General features: G+C 47.0%; 2 protein-coding genes across 3 annotated transcripts; one reads left to right on the top strand and one right to left on the bottom strand.

The window, feature by feature from the left end:
- The first annotated feature begins 10 nt into the window (after positions 1-10).
- On the top strand, positions 11-15,281 carry Pfdn2 (prefoldin subunit 2). Its single transcript, XM_028860124.2, has 4 exons — positions 11-126; positions 13,390-13,478; positions 13,580-13,703; positions 14,969-15,281. Exons 1-4 carry the CDS (start codon positions 52-54, stop codon positions 15,143-15,145), a joined length of 465 nt encoding a protein of 154 aa, XP_028715957.1. The 5' UTR covers positions 11-51; the 3' UTR covers positions 15,146-15,281.
- Positions 6,532-18,224, bottom strand: Klhdc9 (kelch domain containing 9). 2 transcript variants are annotated; one of them, XM_028860107.2, is made up of 4 exons: positions 17,498-18,224; positions 17,095-17,254; positions 16,813-17,011; positions 6,532-6,678 (listed from the first exon to the last, which is right to left on the bottom strand). In XM_028860107.2, the coding sequence occupies exons 1-4, from the start codon at positions 18,022-18,024 to the stop codon at positions 6,626-6,628; spliced, it is 939 nt and encodes a 312-aa protein (XP_028715940.1). In that variant the 5' UTR covers positions 18,025-18,224; the 3' UTR covers positions 6,532-6,625. The 2 variants fall into 2 exon arrangements, with proteins under 2 accessions (XP_028715940.1, XP_028715939.1); XM_028860106.2 differs by lacking the exon at positions 6,532-6,678 and adding an exon at positions 15,632-15,907.
- Positions 18,225-23,935: the final 5,711 nt, after the last annotated feature.

The raw sequence follows: 23,935 nt of genomic DNA, 5'->3' as shown, positions 1-23,935 counted from the left end.
GGATGTGACGCAGTGCTAGTGCGCAGGCCGGAAAGCTTGCAGGTGGCGAAGATGGCGGACAGCGGCGGTCGTGTGAGCAAGAGCAGCGGGAGCAGCACGGGGAAGGGGGCGGTGTCGGCCGAACAGGTGAGGATCCGCGGGCGCTGAGGGCAACTGGGTCCACGTCGAGTTCGTGCAAGGAATAGGGTTTGTGGCTTTAGCCCCTTCCACGTTCCGCGTGGTCACACACAGGGGCCGGGGAGGGTGGTGGTGAAGGTGTCTTTGGAGGTGATCACGAACCCTCCTAGGGCGTGAGGGGTGGGTGTGGAGATGAGAGCCACGCCCGCGGGGTGGGAGGGCGAGTCGAGTGGGAAAGCCCTGAGGTGCGGGGTCGGGGAGGGTGTCCTGGTCTTTAACGTGATGATGGGTCATCGTTTTCCCCGTCTCCGAGATACCATAAAGAGGGTACGGGTTGGCGTGGCATCTAGTAACCGGTCCCAGAGGGTATTGGTCAATTAATTGTTGAGTCTGTGACTCTAAAACCGCGTTCACCGTCGCCGACACTCTGCAGAGCCACGTGACTCAGACTCGACCAGTTTGGTCTTCTTTAACTATTTTAACGAAGGAGTCTTCAGTAGATTGGCTTTGTGGTTTGGTTTGGTTGGTTGGTTGGTTTTTGGTTTTGGGGTGGAGGATGGAGGTTGTGACAGGGTCGATCTCGGTAGGCCTGGCTTTTCTGAAATTCACTGTGTAGACCAAGCTGGCCTGGAACTCAGAGATCTGCTTTTCGCTGCCCCTGGGAATCTCAAATTCTGGGATTAAAGTCCTGTGTCACTATGCCGGGCCAGGGTTGTTTGGTCTTTGAGACATGGTCTCACTAAGTAGCCCAGGCTGGCCTCGAACTCGCTCACTGTGTTCTCCGAGTGTAGATTGACTCAGAAGAAACCAAAAACCCTTTTCTAATCTAAGTTTGCTTTTCCTGCTCTACATAACATTGGGATACGTCTGACCAGAAAGGCCCTTGTGGTATGGAAACTGCCTTGTTAATCGTGGGACTAGTGTTGAATCGATATCAGAAGAAAAATCACACAATTGAAATGAATTGAAGTCAGGGGTTTAGCTTAGTGGGTCAAGTGGAAAAGCACTGAAGTGTATGATATGGGAGGGTGTTCAGGTCTCTGGGTTGGAGGCTCGGGTTGGGGTATGTGTGTATTGAAAAGTTATTTTAATCATAGATACATTTGTCAGTTAATTGTTCAACAGTCAGTACAGGCCGGTAAAGGTATTAGTATAAAGACTTTAAAACCTGCCCTCTCAAAGAACATAATCTGTTGGGATAAGAAAAGGGGGAGTTTTCATAATTCTACTGTGAGGCAGAAAATAAGTGCACTTCTCTTAGAAGTGCAGCGAATATTTGAGGATGGAGGAGGTCGCACCTCTGACACAGTGGAAAAAATAACAAAACCTAATGCTTTCTGAGGGCCTGTCTTGTGTTAGGCTCTGCTGAACACAGAGAAATGGATAAATGAAACAGACCTTGTCTTCAGTTTGGTCAGAGACTCATTAAACAACAAGATAGTCAAGTGTGGTGGCTCATACCTGTCTTCCCGCTGGATTACCATGTCGGTTGCATGCCAGCCTGGGCTACATGGTGAAACAGTCTCAAAAACAACCAAGACAGACAGAAGAACAAATAAAACAACGAGACTTTAAAATTTTAATTTAAAAAATTATTTTATGGGCCAGGCATTGGTGGCTCACACCTTTGATCCCAGCACTTGGGAGGCAGAGGCAGGAGGATCTCTGTGAGTTCAAGGCCAGCCTGGTCTGAGAGCTAGTTTAGTTTCAGGACAGCCAAGGCTACACAGAGAAGTCCTGTCTCAAGGAAACTGAATAAACAAACAAACAAATAAATGCTAGCTGATTAGATAGATAGATAGATGATAGATAGATAGATAGATAGATAGATAGATAGATAGATAGATAGATAGATGCTAGTAAGGGGCTCCAGAGATGGCTTTTGCAGAGTCCCAAGTTTAGTTCCCAACACCCGTGTTGGTTAACAGAATAGGCAGGAGCATCATTGCAGACAGGGAAAGGGCCAGTGAGAGCTGCAGAAAGGGAAAAAGCACAAGAAGCAGCCTGACCTGACAAACACCTGCTTTCCTGGAAACCAGCCTGTGCCATGATACACACACTTACACATGTACATTATGTATGCACATATAATAATAAACTAAAAAATGTAAGTCTTGCCACAAAGTAGGTTGTGATGCATGAGTCTGTAGTCCCTGTATTTGGGGGGAGAGGTAGAGGCAAGAGGATTAGGAGTTCAAGGTTGCTGTGGGATAATGCTCTTGTACACTGTAAAGATTTGTCACTTGAATTGATTTAATAAAATGCTGATTGGTCAGTAGCCAGGCAGGAAGTATAGGTGGGGGCGACCAGACTAGGAGAATTCTGGGAAGAGGAAGGGTGGAGTCAGGGGTTGCCAGCCAGCCAGAGGAAGCAAGATGAGATTGTCACACTGAGAAAAGGTACCAAGCCACGTGAATAAACATAGATAAGATTATGGGTTAATTCAAGTGTAAGAGTAGTAAGCCTGAGCTACTGGGTGAGCATTTATAAGTAATATTAAGTAATAATTTATAAGTAATATTAAGCTTCTGAGTCAATTATTTGGGAAGCAGCTGCTGGGTATTTGGGAGTTGCTGGTGGGACAGAAACTTCCATTTATACAAGTTTGTTACATGAGATTCTGTCTCAAAAAGATAAGAAAAATCGCTGTCACTTGATAGTCAAGGTTCAGCGTGTGTTTTAGAGAGGATAAATCTTACTCAAACATAGCTTTATACCCCTTAGTTCCAAACTCATGCCCTAACAATACAAAATATGATTTGCCCCAATAGTCCCCAGAGTCTTAATTTGTTCCAGTACTAACTCAAGATTCCAGAGTCATTTGTGCAGTGAAAAGCAGTTATCTCCTTCCGGCGTGTAATGCAGAGGTGGGCAAAGGGTAGACATTCCCATTCTAAGAGAAGTAAGCCAGGAGCCGGTAACAAGCTTTAAGTCTGATTCCAAGAGGGCAGGCATTGTCTTACAATTCTGTAATAGTTTTTCTCCCCATGTGCCATTTGGAAACTCTGGGGCAGGGATTGGGCCTCTGAGATGTTGAGCAGCTCCACCCACATCTATGGGTTTGGTGGGCTCAGTCCATGCTTCATGCTCTTGGCCTAGAGGTGCATACTGATGCCTGCAGCTTTCCCAGGCAGACAGTGTACATTGACGATTGCTGTACTATTGGGGAGCTGGTAGCTGCCTGGCTACCAGCTGGGGATTGTTCCAGTGAGGATTCTCTGTGACAGTTTCCATTTCTACATCAGGTTTCTGTCTGGACCTCCCCACCCTATCCTGACAGTCCAGTGCATCTTTTGAGATTTTGGTAGAGGAAGCCATTTCTCCACAGCTCTTGCATCCTGCCTGCCTGCAGAATCAGCACCATGAGAGGCATGGACACTACCACAGGTTACCGCTAATGACGCTCTCCCCAGCTTCAGTACGGGCTGTACTCAAATAATTGGAGCGTGTGGGATGTGAGGAGCAGAGAGGCTAGGTAGACTAGGCAATGAATTTTCTGCTCTCAAGACCCTAACTTTTGGTTCCACGATTCCAAATCTCCAAAATGCCTGCTGACCTTTTTGCCATTGTATGATAAATAGCACTTGGCTTCCTCTGTCAGTTCTTTTTTCTTTCCCCAAGACAGGATTTCTCTGTGTAGCCCTGGCTGCCCTGGAACTCTGTAGACCAGGCTAGCCTTGAACTCAGAAATCCACCTGCCTCTGCCTCCTGAGTGTTGGGATCAAAGGCTTATGCCACCACTGCCTGGCAATTCTAATTTCTTTAGAAAATGGTTGATGACCCTCCTTAAAGAAAGAAAGAGGGTTGGGGATTTAGCTCAGTGGTAGAGCAAGAGCAAGGCCCTGGGTTCAGTCCTCAACTCTAAAAAGGAAAAAATAAAAAAATAAATAAAAAAAAGAAGAAAGAAAGAAAAACTTGTTACATTTATATTTGTGTTTGTGGAGATACCGCAGTGTTCAGAGGACAGTTTTGGAGAACTGGTTATCTCTTTCCACCTTGACAATCTGGGATCAAACTCAGGTAGCCAGGGTTGGCTGCAAAAACCTTTACCAGCTGAACCATCTTGCTGGCCTGGCTACCTTCTTGAACTTATTTCTACTTTGTACATCCAGGCTGTGAATTTTCTAAGCTTTTAGGCTTTTTTTAAAAGGCAGGCAGAACTCTGAATTCAAGGCCAGCCTTTCTGGAAAACCCTGTCTGGAAAAAAATATTAGTTTTATGTGTATGAATGTTTTGCCTGCATGCATGTCTGGTGCCCACAGAGGTCAGCAGTGGGTGTGGGATACCTGAGACTGAAGTCACAGGTGGTATGAACTGTCATGTGGGTGTTGGGAATGGAATCTGGGTTCTCTTGGGTGCAGCTTATGCTCTTAGCTGCTGAGCCGTCTTTCTTATTTGCTTTTAATTATGAATTGTCTTTAAGCTGGGTGGTATGTTTTTAGAAACAACAGATTTGGGTCTTGTTTTTTGACCCAGTCATCTGTTCGTTCGTGTGTGTGTGTGTGTGTGTGTGTGTGTGTGTGTGTGTGTGTGTGTTCTCGTTCTCTCTCTCTCTCTCTCTCTCTCTCTCTCTCTCTCTCTCTCTCTCTCTCTCTCTCTCTCTCTCTCTCCTTGAGACAGGGTTTCACTGTGTAGCTCTGCCTGTCCTGGAACTCAGCTGTGTACATTAGTTCTGCCTTGAGCTCACAAAGATTTACCTGCCTCTGCCTCCCAAGTACTGTGGTTAAAGGCATTGGCCACCATGTCAAGCTTTGGTCTTATCTTTTTGTTTTGTTTTGTTCTGAAACGGTCTCTCCATGTAGCCCTGGCTGTCCTTGAACTCACTCTGTAGACCAGGCTGGCCTTGAACTCAGAGATTACCTGCCTCTGCCTCCAGAGTGCTGGGACTAAAGCTATGCACCACCACTGCCCTACTGGGAGTGTTAAGACTTTTTACATTAAGGTTTTCTAATTACTGTAATTTTGTTAAATGTGTTTCTGGTTGGTTGGACTATTGGTAGTTTTTTCCACTCTTCATATTTGGGGTTTATAGATTTACTGTGCTGGATTCTATGAAGTGTGTGTGTTTGTGTCTGTCTGTCTGTCTGATTTTTATGAAGCCCAGTCTGGCCTTGAACTCACTGTGTAACTAGGGCTCACCCTGAGTTCCAGATCCTTCTGGCTCAACCTCTAAGTGCTGGGATTACAAGCATGTACCACCAATCTGGGTTTAAGGAATGATAGTGTCTTTCTTAGTTCTCCTTTGTTCTTCTATCCCTGTCTTGAAATTTATTCTTTTGGTTTGATGTGGTTTTTTGTTTGTTTGTTTGTTTGTTTTGTTTCTCGAGACAAGGTTCTTTGGCTGTCCTGGAACTTGCTCTATAGGCCATCTTAGTACTTACAGAGATCTGCCTGCCTCTGCATCCCAAGTGCTGGGATTAAAGGCATGTGCCACCACTGCCTGGTGACATTTATTCTTTCTTGTACTTTCATGCTTCAGTCTTTCTCCTCTGTGTATAGGATTCCTTGTTGCTTGGTGGTCATGAACTGATTTAGTTTGGTACTTTCTTTGGAGTGCCCTATTTCTTAGTGCATTTTAATATGTTTATTGCATGTACGTGCATGTTCATCCAGATGACGGCACAGATGTGGTGGTCAGGATAACTCACCGGAGTTAGTTCTTTTCTTCTACCTTGTGGGTCCTGCTGATCAAAACTTAGGTTGTCAGGCTTAGCGGCAAGTGTCCTTATCTATGAGCCATCATGCAGACCCAAACTGGTTCTTTCTTTCCACCTTTGCATGGATTCTGAGAATTTAACTCTGGTCATCAGGCTTGGGCAGCAAAAGCATTTACATGCTGAGTCATCTTTCTGGCCTGGAAAAAAAAGTTTTAAAATCTTATGTAATGGATAATTGTAAGTCTAGGAGAAGGCTTGGGTTCATAAACTATAGAAATATCTAAGAATATCATTTGAGGGCTGGAGAGATGGCTCAATGGTTAGGAGCACTGGCTGTTGTTCCAGAGGTCCTGAGTTCAACTCCCAGCAATCACATGGCAGCTCAGAACCATCTGTAATGAGATCTGGTACCCTCTTTTGGTGTACAGGCAGACATACAGAGAGAACACTATACACAATAAATAAATATTTTTTAAAAAGAATATCAAGCTGGGTGGTGGTGGCACAGGCCTTTAATCCCAGCACTCGGGAGGCAGAGCCAGGTGGATCTCTGAGTTCAAGGCCAGACTGGTCTACAGAGTGAGTTCCAGGAAAAGCACAGAGAAAGCCTGTCTTGAAAAAAACCAAAAACAAACAAACAAATAAATAAATAAATTGAAACTGTAGCTAATGAAGTGAAGGGATAATATGAACAGACTCGTTAGTCATGTTCCCACTGTAGAAATGAGACAGGAAGAACTTTCAGAAAGAAAGAGGGGTTGAAAGAGAAAGGAGAACCAGAAAATTGGTTCAGTCCTAGAAACGAAAGGGGAGTAGGGGACTAACCTTGAGTCAGCCTCTTGATGGTTGTCTCAGCCTCTCTTTGTTGTCCTTTGGTTTTGGTTCTCAACCTGGTGTGACGTCCCTAGGAAACAGTTGACAGGTGCATCTCTAAAATGTGTTTAGTTTTAGTGGGTAGAGTGCAGTGATGTTGCTAAGTACTGCACAGTGTGCAAGATTGCCAGTGTAAGAAAGAACTGTATGGGGCTGGAGAGATGGCTCAGAGGTTAAGAGCACTGACTGCTCTTCCAGAGGTCCTGAGTTCAATTCCCAGCACCCACATGGTGGCTCACAACCATCTGTAATGAGATCTGGCGCCCTCTTCTGTGTACATAATAAATAAATAAATAAATCTTTAAAAAAAAAAAAAAAGAACTGTATGATTCATAATGTCATTAGTGCCAGTGCTAAGAAACTGTCCTACTATGGTATTATTTATACTTTATAGGAAAAGGACAAGTAGTTTAGACATAAAGTAGTGTATAATAAAGGCAGTACTAGGATTTGAAACCAAGTAAGTCTATAAAGTTTGGGTTTATTTATTTTAGATTTCATCTTTGTCTTTTGTGTATGAATGTTTGCCTGCATGTATGTATGTATGTATATCATGTGCATTCCTGGTACCCACAGAGGCCAAAAGAGGGCATCACTTCCTCTATAATTGGAGTTAGAGGTTGTCTTAAGCCACTGTGTGTGTTGGGAGATGAACCTGGTTCCTTTGCAAAGACATTAAATACTCATAACTGGTGAGCAATCTCTCTGGTCCCCAAAACAAATATTTTTTGTTGTTTGAGACAGGGTTTCTCTGTGTAGTCCTGGCTATCTTGGAATTCACTCTGTAGACCAAGCTGGCCTCAAACTCAGATATCCCACCTGCCTCTACCTCCTGAGTGCTGGGACTAAACGTGTCCACCACCACCATCACTGCCCAGCTTTGTTTGTTTGTTTTAAAGAAGCAGATTGAGCCCTGAGAAAAGGCAGTTGGATTATGCAGTTATACACAAGGCTATTCAAGATCTCTGGGGGGATAGTTTGGTAAGTGATAATATCACACAAAAGACAGACAGTAATATAAAGTAAATTAGAGGCAATGAGTATAGACTGGTCTGCAAAATTTGAAGAGAATGGATGGACGTGATAAGAGTAGTATAATCAAAAAAGTTTTCTTTGATAGTTAACTACATTTATTATAAAGAGGGCACTAAAACCAGTAATCCCAGCATTCAGGAAGAGGAGGTGGGAGGCTCAGGAGTTCAAGGTCATCTTTGATTATGTAGCAGTAGTAGGCCAGCCTGGCCACCTGAGACTGTCTCAAAACCCAAGGGAGGATGGATGCTGAAATGCTGAAAAGGACAGGAGATTCCAAAGATACACAGAGAAACCCTGTCTCAAAAAAACAAACAAGGGATAGAGAGGTAGCTCAGCAGTTAAGAGCATTGGCTAGTCTTCCAGAGGTCCTGAGTTCAATTCCCAGCAACCACATGGTGGCTCACAACCACCTGTAATGAGATCTGGTGCCCTCTTCTATATACATAATAAATAAATAAATCTAAAAACAAACAAACAAAAAAACGAGAAAGGACTGGAGGCAATCAGTGGAGCGGTCTCTCAGGAAATACATTTCAGATGGATTCAGTGAAAATCTCTCCCTAGTCTATTTTTCCAGTATCCAGTTAAGAAGAAATGGCATGGAACATGGCCAGAGGGCATTTTTTTTTTTTTTTTTGGAGGAAAGATAACATGGGTCAGAGCAGAGAGATGGCTTCGTGGGTACAGGTGTTTGCTGCCAGGCCTGACAACCTGCATTTAATCCCCGAGTCCCGCAGGGAGGAAGGATAAAACTGAATTACACAGGTTTATTGTCTGACATACGATCCTCTGCCTCATAAACCTCTTCCCCATAGACTTAATTTAAAAAACATCCCTTGGGTTATTTTTTTTCCTTTTTAAACCCCCCCCCAAGATTTTTTTACCTTATGTGCATGCGTGTTTTGTCTGTATGTATACATGTTCACTGTGGGTGTGCCTGGTGCAGAGATCGGAATGGGGTTGGATCCTGTTGTGGAATATTATTTTAAGATGTGTTACATTTGTTTATGCTGTGGAACATTTGTTTAATGATGCAAAGATGTGTTGCATTCTTTTATGTTGCATTTGTTTAACTCTATGAAGTTGTGTTACTTTGCCTGTCTAAAATACTTGATTGGTCTAATAAAGAGCTGAATGGCTCTGAATGGTTATATTTGCTTATTTAAATTTTCCTGAGAGATAACAGAAAAGAAGGCAGAGTAAATAGTGACAATTATACAAATATAAGTAGAAATTATTTGAGGTTGGAGGTATAGCCCAGTTGTTAGAGCGCTTGTCTTCTATGCATAAGGCCTTGGGTTGAATGCTTAGCATAGAATATACTGGGTATGATCAGTAGCAAGGCAGGAGAAAGGATAGGCAGGGCTGGCAGGCAGAGAGAATAAATATGAGGAGAAATCTGGGGAGAGAAGATCTAGGAGCAAGAAAAGGAGGAGAGGACACCAGGGGCCAGCCATGGAATAAGAGTGAAAGTAAAATGCACGGAAGTAAGAAAAGGAAAAAGCCCAGAGGCAAAGGGTAGATGAGATAATTTAAATTAAGAAAAGCTAGCTAGAAATAAGCCAAGCTAAGGCCGGGCATTTATAAGTAACAATAAGACTCCATGTGATTTATTTGGGAGCTGAGTGGCAGGCCCCCAAAAGAGCAAAGAGTAAAAACAACCACCAACAGGATCCTTTGGAACTGGAGTTACAGATGGTTGTGAGGCACTATGTAGGAACTGAACCCAGGTCCTCTCCAAGAGCAACAAGTGTCCATAACTGCTGAAGCATCTCTCCAGTGCCGTCTTCTTTAAAGTTATTTGCTTTTAATTTTTATTTTATGTGTATGGGTGTTTTGTCTGCATGTATGCACACCACATGTTCACTTGGTGCCTGAAGAGGTCAGAAGAGGGTGTTGGATCCCTTGGGACTGGAGTTACAGATGGCTATGAGCTGGGTGCTGGGAACTGAACCTGGCATTAGTGCCTAGTACCTGCAGAGGCCAGAAGAAGGGAACAGATCCTCTGGACGTGTAGCTATAGGCAGTTGTTGGTTACCATGTGGATACTGGGAATCAAAACTAGGTTTTCTGAAGAGAAGCTCTCTTAACTGCTGAGCCATCCTCCTGCCCTAAGTTATCAAATGTATATGGTAAGGGGCTGGGAATGTCATTTGATGATAGAGGGTCTGCCTAGCATGTGCACCACCCTGAATTATCTCCCAGCACTGTAAACACAGAAACAAAAGAGGACTAACAAACAAAAACCAAAAACTATACAGCATTGAGTAACCAAGAAAGAAGACAAAGCAGGACTATAAATCAAGGGGAAATTGTTATTTCTATGAGATTAATGTATGACAAACCAGAAACAATATAGTCATAGAAAAGGTTCTTAGATGTAGAGAAGCCTGTGTATAAGTCAGCTCTGTCTGCACCCGGGGCTGTGACAGACTCTTGATTTATAAACTAAGGTACATGTTCTATAGTTGTCCCCTCCTTCCCCAGGCTGTAAATTGAACCCTGACACACAAAGTGCTTTACCACTGAGCTGTACCTTAGTCTGTTTTCATTTTTTAGAAGTAAACGAGATGGAACATCAAGGCTGTCATAGAGCTTGGAGCATAGTAGATGCTCTTTACTTTCCATACTGTGGAAAGCAGTTGTAGGGTCATGAAAGAGTTAAGTGCTTAAAAATAGGTTATATTTGCATATTTAAATTTTTCTGAGTGATAACAGAAAAGAGGGCAGAGTAAATAGTGACAAATAATACAAATATGAATAGAGAAGATTTGGGGTTGGAGGCATAGCCTAGTTGGTAGAGCGCTTGTCTTCTCTGCATGGGGCCTTGGGTTGAATGCTTAGCATAGAATGAACTGGGTATGATCAGTACTCTTGTATTCCTAGCAGGACTTGGGAGGTGGAGGCAAGAGATCAGAAGTTCAAATCATCCTTGGCTACATAGCAAATTTGAGGTCATCTTGGGCTATATGGAATGAAAAGAAAAAAATAGAAAAGATTTTGTATTTAAAAGGGAAAAAACCTGGGTTGGTGGTGCGGCATGCCTTTAATCCCAGCACTTAGGAGGTAGAGGCAGGTGCATCTCTGAGTTCGAGGCCAGCCTGGTCTATAGAGCAAGTTCCAGGACAGCCAGAGCTACACAGAGAAACCCTGTCTTGAAAAACAAGAACAAACAAACAACAACAAAAAAGCCACCAACAACAACCAAGACCACATAAAGTAAAATTTATTTATTTATTTATTTATTTATTTATTTTAATATGCTATGGGGGCTGGAGAGATGGCTCAGTGGTTAAGAGCACTGACTGCTCTTCCAGAGGTCCTGAGTTCAATTCCCAGCAACCACGTGGTGGCTCACAACTATCTATAGTGGGATCGGATGCCCATTCTGACCTAAAGTTATACATACATATAGAGCACTCATATACATTAAATAAATAAATAAATCTTAAGGGGAGAAGAAAAGAACAATAGGGAATAAGGAAAGGAGAAAAATTAGATATAGCCACAGGGGAGAAGACCACTAGGAAATTGCATTTTAAAAGGAACAATGAGAATTCTGAGGAGTGGAAATAGAGCTAGACTGTTTTTATCCTAGAGACCCCAGAGATGGCAGCTTAAAACTGGCTTTAATCCCAGCACTCGAAGGCAGAGGCAGGCAAATCTCTTGAGTTCGAAGCCAGCATGGTCTCCAGAACTAGTTCCAGGACATCCTGGACTGTTATGCAGAGAAACCCTATCTAGAAAACAAACAAACAAAAAATTTGGCTGACCGAGCATTTCACCTAGAGTTACGTTGCGGTTAGCTGCTGACGGTGCGTTTACTTTTACTGCACTTATGGCTGAATTTTTCTACAACAGGATAATTGACACATTTCTGTAAATTACATTCATATCTTGAAAGCAAACAACAAAAACTGGGTCATATTACACTGGAGTAAGGAAATAGGGTAAAGGGCTGGGATGGCTCACTGGTAGATGCCTTCTTAGCATAGTGCAAGCCCTAGACCTGATCTCCAGTGCTACAGTTAAGGGGTGGAGAGGTGTGTGTGAAGGAAACGCTGCTATTAGTAAGAAAGAATGCTGGCTAGGAGTGTGGCACCACATCTGTCCAGAAGAGGGCGCCATTGGGTGCTGGAGAACGGTCAGAGTCTGAGTTAGTTACAGTATTTACTTTTGACTTTCCTTCCCCTCTCCTTTTCCACTTCTTTCTTCCCACCTTTCTTCATCTTCCCCACTCTCTTCCTCTCCCCCCCCTCCTCGCCTAAAAAGACAGGGCCTTTGAACTCTTGATCCTCCTGCCTCAGCTTCCTCGGTGCTGAGATTATGGGCTTGAGGCTCTAGGCCAAGCTCCTTTTTTTTTTTTTTTTTAAATCAAACAAACCAAACAACTTGTTTGTCTTTTTCTTTTTTCTTTTTGTTTTCTTGGTTTTTCAGGACAGTGTACCCCTGTGTGGCCCTGGCTAGCCTGGAGCTTACCGTGATCTCTGGGAGTGCTCAGATTACAGGTGTGAACAGCCAGACCTGTTTTAATGAGTGTTTTGAAGAATAGCAGGTAGCTTGCAAAACTGAGCACAAAAGGGCTAATTAGAGTAAAGTTCAGGAACTGGGGCCGCTTTAAGGAGTCCAGGAATCAGAGCAGAAGGTCTCTCCTCTGTGACCACAGGGCTCGTAGCTCCAGCCGTTTCCATTATTATACCTTTGTCTCTACCCACAACTCAGATATCTGAAAAAAGACTAGCGTAGGTTACTGACTTCTGGGGTCCAGGGGACAAGGGTTTTGTGGTTGGTGGCCCCATAGAAGCCCCACCAAGTTAAAGAGGAAGAAGTTCCGCATTGGATGGGGGATAGTCAGCATACCATGTAGGCGTGTCTTTTTCCTTGTTGGTAGTGGTGCTGGGCATTGAAGCCCCGTGCCTCTTGCGTGCTAAGGCTCCGCTCACTGAGTTGTTTCTCCAGCCCTGAGCTGTTGTTACCGAGCTTCTGTGACTCAGTGAGTAGAGCACGTGCTGCACAAGCCTGGCCACTGGAGCAGGATCCCTGGAACCCACAGTTGAAGGGGAGAAGGGAGCTTGCAGAGCTGGCCTCTGTGGAGTTCAGTCCCCAGTCCCCACACCCAGGAGCTACCTGTAACCGTAGTTCCAGGTGAATCTGACACCCTCTTCTGACCTCCACACATGTACATGCACAGGCACACACACACACAAACATGAGGTAACACTTTAAATCTTAGAAAAAGGCAAGGACTGAGAAGATGAGGCCTCAGTGGTTAAGGGTACATACTGTTCTTTCTTCTAGAGGACCCAGGTTTGATTCCCAGCACCCATATCAGGCCTGTGACTCTAGCTCCTGGAATCCAACACCCTCTTCTGGTCTCTGTGTGTGCACAAACACACACATATCCATATAATTAAAAATAAAAACATCTTGGGGGAGGGGGTGTGGAAACTGGCGAGATAGGTCAGTGGTTAAAAGAATTTACTCCTCTTGCATAGGACCTAGGTTCAGATCTGTTATTAAATCTCCTCGTGCCTGGCAAATACCTCCCACAGGTAGGCACTGGGAAATTGCAAATTTGTATTCTACTCCTTTCCCAAGGTGGGTATCCACTTCTGCATCTCTGTAAAATTGGCTGTCCTGTGGGCTGCCCCTACTTTCTGGCATTTTCATGGTCTCATCTCTCATCTTCTCTCTCTCATGCTCTTAGGTAATTGCTGGCTTTAATCGCCTTCGGCAGGAACAGAGAGGCTTGGCATCCAAAGCAGCTGAGCTGGAGATGGAACTGAATGAGCACAGGTAAGAAAGGCAGAGACATAGTAGAGCGACTGCATGGGCCTTTGGAGGGAGGGCTGCACTAGAGCGGAACTGAATGTGGAGGTCTCCTTCTCCTACCCTAGCCTAGTGATTGATACACTGAAGGAAGTGGATGAAACCCGCAAGTGCTACCGCATGGTCGGAGGTGTGCTGGTAGAGCGGACCGTCAAAGAGGTGCTGCCTGCCTTGGAGGGTAACAAAGAGCAGGTGAGCAAGAATGCCCGAGGAGGAGTTTGGGCAGCCAAGAGGTAAAATGGGGATGACCGGAGATTTAGGGAATGTGAGGGGAGAAAGTCCAGGCAGAAAGTCATGTTGAAGATAGTATATAGCCTGTTAGTCTGTGCCCTTTATACGATGACGAAGTCCAACTCCTTATGGGAGGAGTTGCTGGCTGTGTGCCCTTTCCATAGGCTCTTTGATGTGGTTGATTTGGGAGGAGGATGGTAGAGCAGTGTTTCTCACAGTGTAGTCCATGGATGCCTGAATCAAAATCACCTGAAGAACTAGTTTAACAGTGCTGGGAATCAAATCCAGAGCCTTATACACAATAGGCTAAGCATTCTGCCACTGAGCTCTACCTCCAGCCAAGAATCAGCTTAACATACAACTTGTTACTCTCTCTCGGACCCACTGAATCAGACCCTCAAAGATACCATAAGTGACATTTTAAAAGGAGAAAGAGGACTGACTGGGGTGCCATTCATTGGTGATTAACTTGGTATGATGGGGCAGGGGAATCTTGGGTTTGAAGCCAGCCTGGGCTAACTATAAGTCACTAAGTAAAAAAATGAATATAACCTAAAAGAAGAAACCATAGTATGATAAATGCTATTTTAAAAACAAGCAGCCCACCCTCCCTGGGGACTGTTGACAGTTGAAGGTTGCTACAAGAGGGTGGCTCATTGTCTTCAGTGACGTAGCCCTGGTGAGTTGCTCTTCCTCCAGTAGATAGCTCCAGACTCATGCCCACAAGGGTGGTCCTGGTTAAACTCGGTGGGTCACAAAACAAAACAGAGATATATGATTATGAGATGGGGGACTGTGGGGGAGGTGGATAAAGGAGTGGGGCTAGCCTGGACGGAGGCAAAGGCAGGTGGATCCCTGTGAGTTTGAGGTCAGCATGGTCTACAAAGTGAGTTCCAGGACAGCCAGGGCAACACAGAGAAACCCTTTCTCAAACAAACAAACAAACAAAAAAACCACAAAGGGGGTGGGGTGGGGAAAGAGTGGGATGAAGTATCTAAGTATGATCAGAATATATTCTGTACATTTATGAAATGGTCAAAGAATAAATAACAGAAGTAAGAAGCTCAGGTGATTCCCTTGTAGTAGACACCGAGAGTCTGGCTTTGTTCATTCTTGGCCAAAGGTAAGGCTGAGTATGATCTTGTTTCACTTCCTCTAATCCTAGTCCATTCCAGGTTGGGGAAGGGAGACGTGCATTTCTGTAACCTCTTTCCCTTACCTTCTAGATCCAGAAGATCATCGAGACACTGTCACAGCAGCTTCAGGCAAAGGGGAAAGAACTCAATGAATTTCGGGAAAAGCACAACATTCGTCTTATGGGGGAAGATGAGAAGCCAGCAGCCAAGGAAAGCTCAGAAGGAGCTGGCGCTAAGTCCAGCTCAGCAGGAGTGCTGGTCTCTTAGGAACTAAGGCCTCTGCACTTTCTTTTCCACCCTGACTCCCACTTCTGATTTCTTTTTATTGTTGTTGTTATTATTATTATTTTATCTGCTATTGTAATATTTTTTTGTTAATTAAATGTTTTGGTCAGAATGCTTAGCTGTAGCCTGAAACTTTCTCTCATTTAGGGTTACATTAAGGGCAAAAGACAGCATACAGCTGGGCATGGTGGCACACATGCCTTTAATTTTAGTGCTTGGAATACAACAGGAGGCAGATCTGAGGTCCAGGACAGCCTGGTCTACATAATGAGTTCCAGGCCATCCAAGGCTATATACATAGTGATACCCTGTTTCAGACAAAACAAAACAAAAAATAGATGATTTGCAGTTGTCTCTGCCAGGTTAATAGCTCCCAGTATGAGGAAGGCTTATCCTTTGGCTTTTCCCTTGCAAATAAAGGTGTTTACTTATTTAGTGCCCTTCCAAAAAGGAGTCAGAGACAAAATGTTGATTCTCTGATTGAAATTTAATAATTAGATAAAGTGTGCAATAACAATGAGAATGCTGTGTGGGTCTGCCACAACACAGAGGCCTGGCCCATGTGCCCTTCTGTTCTTTAGACAAAGAGTTCCAGAACGCAGACCTGTGGGCTGGCTGTGCTGCCGTCCTCACCAAAACCCCCAACCAAATAAAGCTGGTCGTTCCACAGGCACGTGCGGTGGCCCACACGCTTCAGTCTGCGGTCTGCACAGGGGAAGTGGAACCACAGAGGCGGAGACTCGCCTGTCGGGTTGAGAGCAGAGGGTGGTTATCGAGGAGGGATACTTCGTCCTCCCTTCAACACGTCAAATGCTTGCCTGGTATTTTTCTCATTTGATTTGTTGGCCTTTTCAAATACTCTATGTATGTTATCTTATTTTGTTTTGTTTCTTGAGACAGGGTCTCACCATGTTACCCTGGCTACTCTCAAACTCCATGTAGATCAGGCTGGCTGGCCTCAAACTCTCAGAGAATCACCATGCCTGGCTTTGTTTGTTTGTTTGTTTTCCGAGACAGGGTTTCTCTGTGTAGCCCTGGCTGACATGGAACTCTCGCTGTAGACCAGGCTGGTCTTGAACTCACAGAGATTCTCCTGCCTCTGCCTCAAGAGTGCTGGGACTAAAGGCATGTGCCACCAAAGCCCAGCTCTGACTCTATTTTTAAAAAGAGAGAGAGAAAGAGTGTATGTGTGTGTGTATTAGATAGGGTCTTTTTTTTTTTTTTTTTTCCAAGACAGGGTTTCTCTGTGTAGCTTTGGTGCCTGTCCTGGAACTCTGTAGCCCAGGTGGCCTCGAACTCACAGAGATCCTCCTGGCTCTACTTCCCAAGTGCTGGGATTAAAGGCGGGCGCTGCTGCTGCTGCTGCTGCTGCCGCCGCCGCCGCCACCACCACCACCCCCCAGCTAGATAGGGTCTTATGGGTAACTTTGGCTGTCCTGGAACTCACTATGTTGACCAGGCTGGCCTTGAACTCAGAGATCCTCCTGCCTCTGCGTCTGGTGCATGTGCCGCCACACCCAGGCTACATTTCTTTAACTCTTGTCAACTAATTTTTCCTCTCTCGTATCCCACCACTCCATCTTTCTGTAGATTTTAGGTTCTCATGTCTTTCCCTCCTCCCTCCCGCCAAACATTAGTTTGGCTCTCACGGGTGTCGTAGATGTAGAGGTCATTGCAGATCGTGTCTCTAGCTCTGGTCAGGGTTTCACCACCGAAGAGTACAGCGAAAGGTCCCACCACTGAGCAGGAATGGTGCCGCAGGCCCTGGGGACCCTGCCGCAACCCCTGCCCGCTGCTCACGAGCCTTTTGAGCTGTTCCGTCAAATGGGGGGCAGCAAGTGGTTCCTCCTGGGGGAGAAAAGGGACTGTCTAAAGGGTTTGCTCATCTCAACTTTAGTCCTCTTCTACTCTAAAATGTAAGTAGCTAATACCTTAATTTTCCCGTGGCTCCATTTCCCAATTACTTCTGGTTCCACCGAGTTGCAGCCCCCGAAGAGCAACAGCTGATGACCCGGGTGAGGTCCGGCAGTTGGCAGCAGGGCAGCAGAGTGACCTGATCGTGAGGCCGTGTGGCAGCCTTCTTCCTTGTAGCTGTTGGTACACAGAAATTCGGGTTTTCTGAAAAGATTCGAATGTTGTACCGCTTTGCCTGAGTGCCCTTGTGAAAGAGCAAGTCCGGGTTGGAGCGGATAGAGTTACGCCATCTTGGAAATCGGAGACTCCAAGATGGTGCTAGGGTGAGGACAGGAATCAATGACCAGTAAGTTTGTTTAGGTTTTGTGTTTCTCGAGTGTGGAGAAAACAAACAAACGCTTGGGGCAAAGGTTGCTGTACCAATAAGTGCGGGTGCTGTGGTCCAACTTTAACGTGTAGATGCTTCCGTAGCGACGCTGAGTGCGGGTGCCACCCTCTCTGCCAGACACTCGCAGCTCCCGGTCGGAGAGGCGAGTGCAGGTGTGGCTGCTGAGGCCAGCAGGAGGGCAGTTGCCAGGGTTCGCAGTCCAGACCTCCCACGCCCCACTCTCCGTGTCCAGAGCTGCCACCGTGGCTAAGCGACGGGACCCGTCCCAGCCACCCACCACGCAGAGCCACCGTCCCCCCACCAGGACCGCTTCGTGGTGACTGCGAGTGGGACTGCCCCGGGCTGGCAGTCGTACAGCTTGGCCCCCAGCTGGGTCAAAGATCACAGTATCGCTGCTGGGCACCTTGGCACCACCTTCCAGGAGACCCCCTACCAGATAGAACCGTCCCTGCAGTTCGGTGCATGAATGGAAGGCACGAGCCAGGAGCGCGTCCCGCGCCACTGGCCTCCAGGTCCAGGCCGAGCCCCTTGCTCGCCCGGGGGACTCCGCCCCAGCCATGGGCCCAGCCGAGGGGAGAGCAGTTGGGGCGCTTCAGATCACACCCCTTCTCGCGGGGCCCAGCACTTCCCTCAGGCATGGGCTAGCTTCCCCTCCAAGACCAGCCCAGGTCCTTACTCCAGACACCCCTTCTCTCCCCGGCTGTCGCCCAGCAACCACTGCAGGGACTGCAGTGCGACCGACCGACCGCTGCAAACTGAAGGTCGCAAAGCGCCTGTTACCTTGGAGACAGGAGACCTGGTTAGCTACCGCGATCTTGCAGTGATGTCGCCACAACAACGAGATGTGGCGAAGCCAGTAAATATCCTAAAAGACTTGGGCTCAAAAAGGCTGGGAGCTGACAGTTCCTTAGAAGAACCCAATAGTGGCAAATCAGCTTGTGATTATGACATTTGAGGCGCAGGGGTGGGGGAAACCAACGGACCGTGGGGGTTCTTTTTTTTTTTTTTCCTGCTGCAGGGTTTCCAACTTGGGATTTTCTCTAGGGATGAGGTAGGAAAGAAACAAGTCACAGGTCAGAGGCTGAGGGAATGAACGTGGACTAAATGGGTTGGGTGTCTGAGATTTGGGTAGGTGTCCCTCAGCGTTCCCATTTATGTAACCGTTAGTGGTGAAGTCCTTGAAGGTACTGATTGGGTGGAGTGGTTCCACCTCTGGCCACTAGAGGGCAGTAGAGCCCAGTCTCCGAGAGAAGAGCCGGGCTCGAAAGGTGATGATGGTGATGGGGGGGAGGGGGGCGGGGACGGGACACGGACCGACACGTGGGTTGCGGGGCAGATGGGGTACAGAGGGTGGAGTGGGTGAGGAAAAATAGCTTAGGCGTATCGTGGACAAATTTTCACTACCGAGTCCTGGGAAGAGCAACGATTTCATCTTGCCTCTTTAGGATAATGTAAACGTGGAAACGGAGCCACTGTGGAACTCAGGATTAAGGAAGGGCAGGGAGTTTCTCCTGATAGGATCCTGGCCAGAGCTGCCCAGCCTTAGAAGGTGGGTGGGGAAGAGACGGGGAGGAGAGAGAAACACTCCTGCCCCTCCCTGCTCTCTTCCTTTCATTCAAGCCGGGTTACTGAAGGTCTTCACGCTGTCCCCACAGGACAGCAGAATGCAGAGGCCCAGATCAAGGCTGACGGACTGGTTTCTGCTGTCGGAGGAAATACAGACCTATCTCTGCTCCTAGCCCAGCTGGGGAGGGACAGAAACTGATCTGGGAAGGATGGCTGTGACTTTGGCCTTTGGGTTCTCAACTTGAACTTGCTCCCCATTAGCTTGAGGAATCCAGGCCACGGAGAATGTCCAAGATTTCAGTGGGCCATGGACGGGCATGGGGTTCAGGGGACCAGAAGCACACTGGGCCTTATCCTCCTGATCCCAATTAAATCTCGAGGGAAACTACGTGGATAGGGCACACACGGGAAGGCACAGTCTAGACTAGATGATGACCAGGACCTGCTGCCGTTTTCTCCCTCCCTCCCTTCCTTTTTAAAAATGTATGCTACTGAGGATTGAACCTAGCATCGCCAAACAATTTTTTTTTTTTTAACTTTGAGTCTTGATAAGTTTCCCAGGATGGCCTTGAACTCATTTTGTAACCCAGGCAGTCTTTGCCTCAGCCTCCTGACTAGCTAAGATTACAAGCCTGCCCACCAGGCCTGTCCCCACCTGTATGCTAAGCCGAGATTCAACAATAGCTCTGTGTCTTTGCCCATCCAATTATCTTTTCCTGTATTTGACAAGTCAGATCCTCAGTTTTCAAAGGTTATGGTAAAATTCTCTTCTACTAAAACAAACATCTAAGGCTGAGAAGGGAGCTCAATGATGCAAGCCCCAGGACCTGAGTTCCGTCCCCAGAACCCGCATGAAAATAAGCTGGGCATGGCAACCCAGTGCTGGCAAGGCAGAGACAGTGGATCCCTAGCCTTTTAGGTGAGCTCCAGGCCAATGAGAGAGCTGTCTCAAAATACTAGTGGACAGCATCTGAGAAACAGCACCTGAGATTATCCTCTGCACAATCGTGAGGATTGTGGGGGGTGAGTGGGGGTGGTGCATACAATGGCCTCTGTTTCCACGTGCACACACACCAACATGAATACACAGCACCTTCGATTTCAGTACTTAGGAAGCTGATGCAGGAAGATGGCTAGTCAAGGCTGCACAGAACTAATCCTGAGCTAGGATTACAGGCATGGACCACCATGTCTGGCCCTGAGCCATTTTCTGACCCTGGGATCATCTCTGGTTCTCAGAATTGTCCAGTGTATACAAAAAAACAACACTTAGCCCAGTGACTCTCCGTCACAGTCCCAGGACTTCCACAGTGCCCTCCTGTATTCTCCAGGCTACCTCATCTGTCAGGCCTTCTCTCTGGCTCTTCCTCTGTTGTTCCTGACCTGCCTACATTGTTCCTGCAGCCACTTGACTTCCGTGGCTTTGTGCTAGCCTAACACCAATTCTGACTGTGTTCTTAGCTCAAAGAGGATGTGGACACACAAGATCAGAGGAGCAGCCAGGAAAATAAATTGCATGAGGCCAGGGCTTGAGAGCTCCTTTTATTGGACATGAGCTAGAAAGTATCTGAGAGAAGCCTGACAGTGGTGGCGCACGCCTTTGATCCCAGAACTTGGGAGGCAGAGTCAGGTAAGTCTGAGTTTGGAACCAGCCTGATCTACAGAGTGAGTTCCAGGATAGCCAGGCCTACACAGAGAACCCCTGTCTGGAAAAACCAAAAGAAGAAAAAGAAAGTATTGGAGAGAAAGATAGAAAGATAACATTGTAAGCATATTTAGGATGGAGGGGGTAATGGAGAAGTTTTTTTTTAAGGTTTTTTGAGATAAGGTTTCTCTGTAACAGCCCTAGCCATCCTGGAGCTCACTTGGTAGCCCAGGCTGGCCTCAAACTCCCAGAGATCCGCCTGCCTCTGCCTCCTGAGTGCTGGGACTAAAGGTGTGCGCCGCCCCGCCGCCGCCGCCGCTGCCGCCGCCGCCGCCACCACCACCACCACCACCACCACTACCACCAGGCTGTAATTTCCATTCTTTAGAGATTGTCTATCTTTTGATTTCCTTTTTGTTGTTGTTGTCTTTTTTTTTTTTTTTTTTTTTTTTTTTTTTTTTTTTTTTTTTTTTTTTTTTTTTTTGGTGTTTCCAGACAGGGTTTCTCTGAGTAGACCTAGGTGTCCTGGAACTTGATTTGTAGACCAGGCTGACCTCAAAGTCAGAGATACATCTGTGTCTGCCTCTGGAGTGCTGGGATTAAAGGTGTGGCCACCACACCCCGCTATCTTTTGCGTTTTAAATTCTTTTTTGGGGAACTGGCAAGATGGCTCATCAAACAAAGAGACCCACCACTAAACCTAGGACAGTCAAGGTTACACAAAGAAACTGTCTAGAAAAAACCAAAACCAAAACCTAGAAATGGATTCCAGGTCCTAAACAAGCATGCTGATTCTTGAGCTCCATTGCCAGGAACTGCCTCCCACCCCACCCCTGACACACACACACACACACACACACACACACACACACACACACACACACACACACACACGAAAGAGGTTCTTGCTATGTAACTGGCTGGCTGGAAACTCTGTGTAGATCAGGGTGGCCTTGGACTTCTGACATTCCCTGTGCCCTTGCTATGATTACAGGCATGTGGCACCATTCCTGGCCTGTGTCAGCCCTCCAAAAAAATGTTTTGAGCCGGGCATGTGGTGGCACACGCCTTTAATCCCAGCACTCGGGGAGGCAGAGCCAGGTGGATCTCTGTGAGTTCAAGGCCAGCCTGGTCTACAGAGCGAAATCCAGAACAGGCACCAAAACTATACAGGGGAACTCTGTCTTGAAAAAAAAAAAAAAAAATGTCTTGAGACAGTCCTGAGTTTGGGACTCCCATATAGAATACAGGCACTCCAGGAGTCTTCCCTCCACCAAAAAATGCCTCAACTTCCTAGGTAGGCCCGATCGCAGCAGGTGTCCCCAAAGAAGACCGTAGTGAGTGTAAGCCTAGATGCAAGGAGGTTAGATGCCGGTCCTCGTTCCTCTGCTCTTTCCTCACAGCTCTCAGGCTGAGGCTCCTGACCTTGTTAGTTATCAGTGCAGTGGACATTGTTGATTCCTAACCCTTTTGCTTTTATGCTGTTTCTGGAACTGAGAGGGAAACCAGCTCAGGAAGACTTCAAGGTAAAGCTGGAAGGCAGGGTAGACTCACCTCTGGGGGCTGCCTCCATGTCCAGTGGGCTCCCCCGGGGAGGAAACTAGCTCTTTCTGTGATCGATAGTGGGGCCAGAGAACACAGCCAAGGGCCTCACTGGAATCCGTTTTCTCACCAAATTCTCAGGCTCCCTCCTTACCTTTCTTTGCTCTGGCTTCCTGAACCCTCGCTGCTACATCTTCTGCTGCTACTGTGACCACTCAGAAGACTGATTTCCAGGAGAGTTCCTAGTCTCATCCCGTGCCAGCCAGGGCCTATTCCAACCGCCTTCTGAAAGTGTCAGCCCATCCATAAACACAGGGTAAAATAATAAAGGCTTTTGTCTCTCAACCCATGTTCTCGTCACTGATGTTGCGGAAGTGTGTTTACAGAAGGCCGAGAGCATAGAGGAGGAGCTCTGCGTTCATCGGGCTCTGATGAGAAACAGGACCCAGATATGCCTTGTGTTCGGCCCTCTCTCTTCCTGGGTTGCTTACTCCAGCGTTAGAACCCTTGAGGAACAAGCATGCCCAGCCCCCCTGAGCTCGAAGGGATGTTGTTAGGCAACCAGGAAACATGGTTGTCCTTAGGAGCTGGGCTGGGTATCGAGACTGCATGATTGGCAGATAAGAACAGCACGGCACGTATCAACATTGAGATGGACTAGCTCGGAAAACAAGACGCCACCATCCCAATGCTGGGCATAGCGAGGTTTTAAGCTGGAGGTTGGGGGTGGGGAGTGGGGAGCAAAGGCATTTTTCAGTGTAGGAAGGGCTTCTGGAGCCCCCCGTGTTGTGTATGTGGGGGGGGTCTCTCTCCACATCTCCGTGAGCAGAGAGGCATCCTATGGAGGACCAGTAGAAGTGAGGAAGCTACCTGCTGGAACCCTCAGTCCTGGGGACAGGGTCAAGTCCAGTGACGGGTATTCTTCTACCACGTCAGTCAGCACCCCACAGCCCGCTGTGTGGACTCTGCGGGAAGCCGGAGGATGGACAGCTTATCAAAGCTGTGCAGAAACGGAGCGCCAACCCTTCATCCACACCCATGCCTCTACCTAGTTGCGTTCTGATTTGTTATTCACCCTCCTCTCTCTCTCTCTCTCTCTCTCTCTCTCTCTCTCTCTCTCTCTCTCTCTCTCTCTGTGCCAGAGCTCCCCTTCAAGCTGATGTCTGTTCTCTGACCTGGACAAACAGGCTATCGCTCCCTGAATCAGGAGTTCCCTGATGTCCTCCTACCCCAGGCCCGTTCTCCTGACACCCCACCCCACCCCTCCCCACCTTGGCCCCCTCCCTCCCTCCCTCCTCCCTCGATCACTCACTCTGACCCTCACTCTCACTCTCCTTCCCCCACACCTCCCCACCCAGCCCTGTCCCTCCCTGACTCACCCCAGGCCGCATTGTCACAAACAAAAATTTCAGCACAACCCTCTCCAACCGGTTTGGCTTAGGTGTGCAGCCTTCCACGGGGACTGGGACCAGTTCAAGCGGATGCTTGGACACACGCAGGTAATACCCACATGGATAGGGACAGGGGCAGTCCCATGTGTATTAGCGGCACAGAGGCACACGGAGGAAACACGTGATGGCGAGGTGTGATTTGTTGCAGATATATATGTGTCTGTCTCCTGAGTGAGGGGCCCTCGAGGGCAGGGGTCATGGGTCCCATGTCTCCATCACCTCCCTTGCGCCTGACCCAGTGATCTTCATTGAGTGTCTGTTGAATG

The sequence above is a fragment of the Peromyscus leucopus genome, chromosome 15 (genome assembly GCF_004664715.2).
Source record: "Peromyscus leucopus breed LL Stock chromosome 15, UCI_PerLeu_2.1, whole genome shotgun sequence".
NCBI classification, from domain to species: domain Eukaryota; kingdom Metazoa; phylum Chordata; class Mammalia; order Rodentia; family Cricetidae; genus Peromyscus; species Peromyscus leucopus.
Note: the sequence above shows the minus strand (reverse complement) of the source record. Positions and strands in the feature narration are given on the sequence as shown.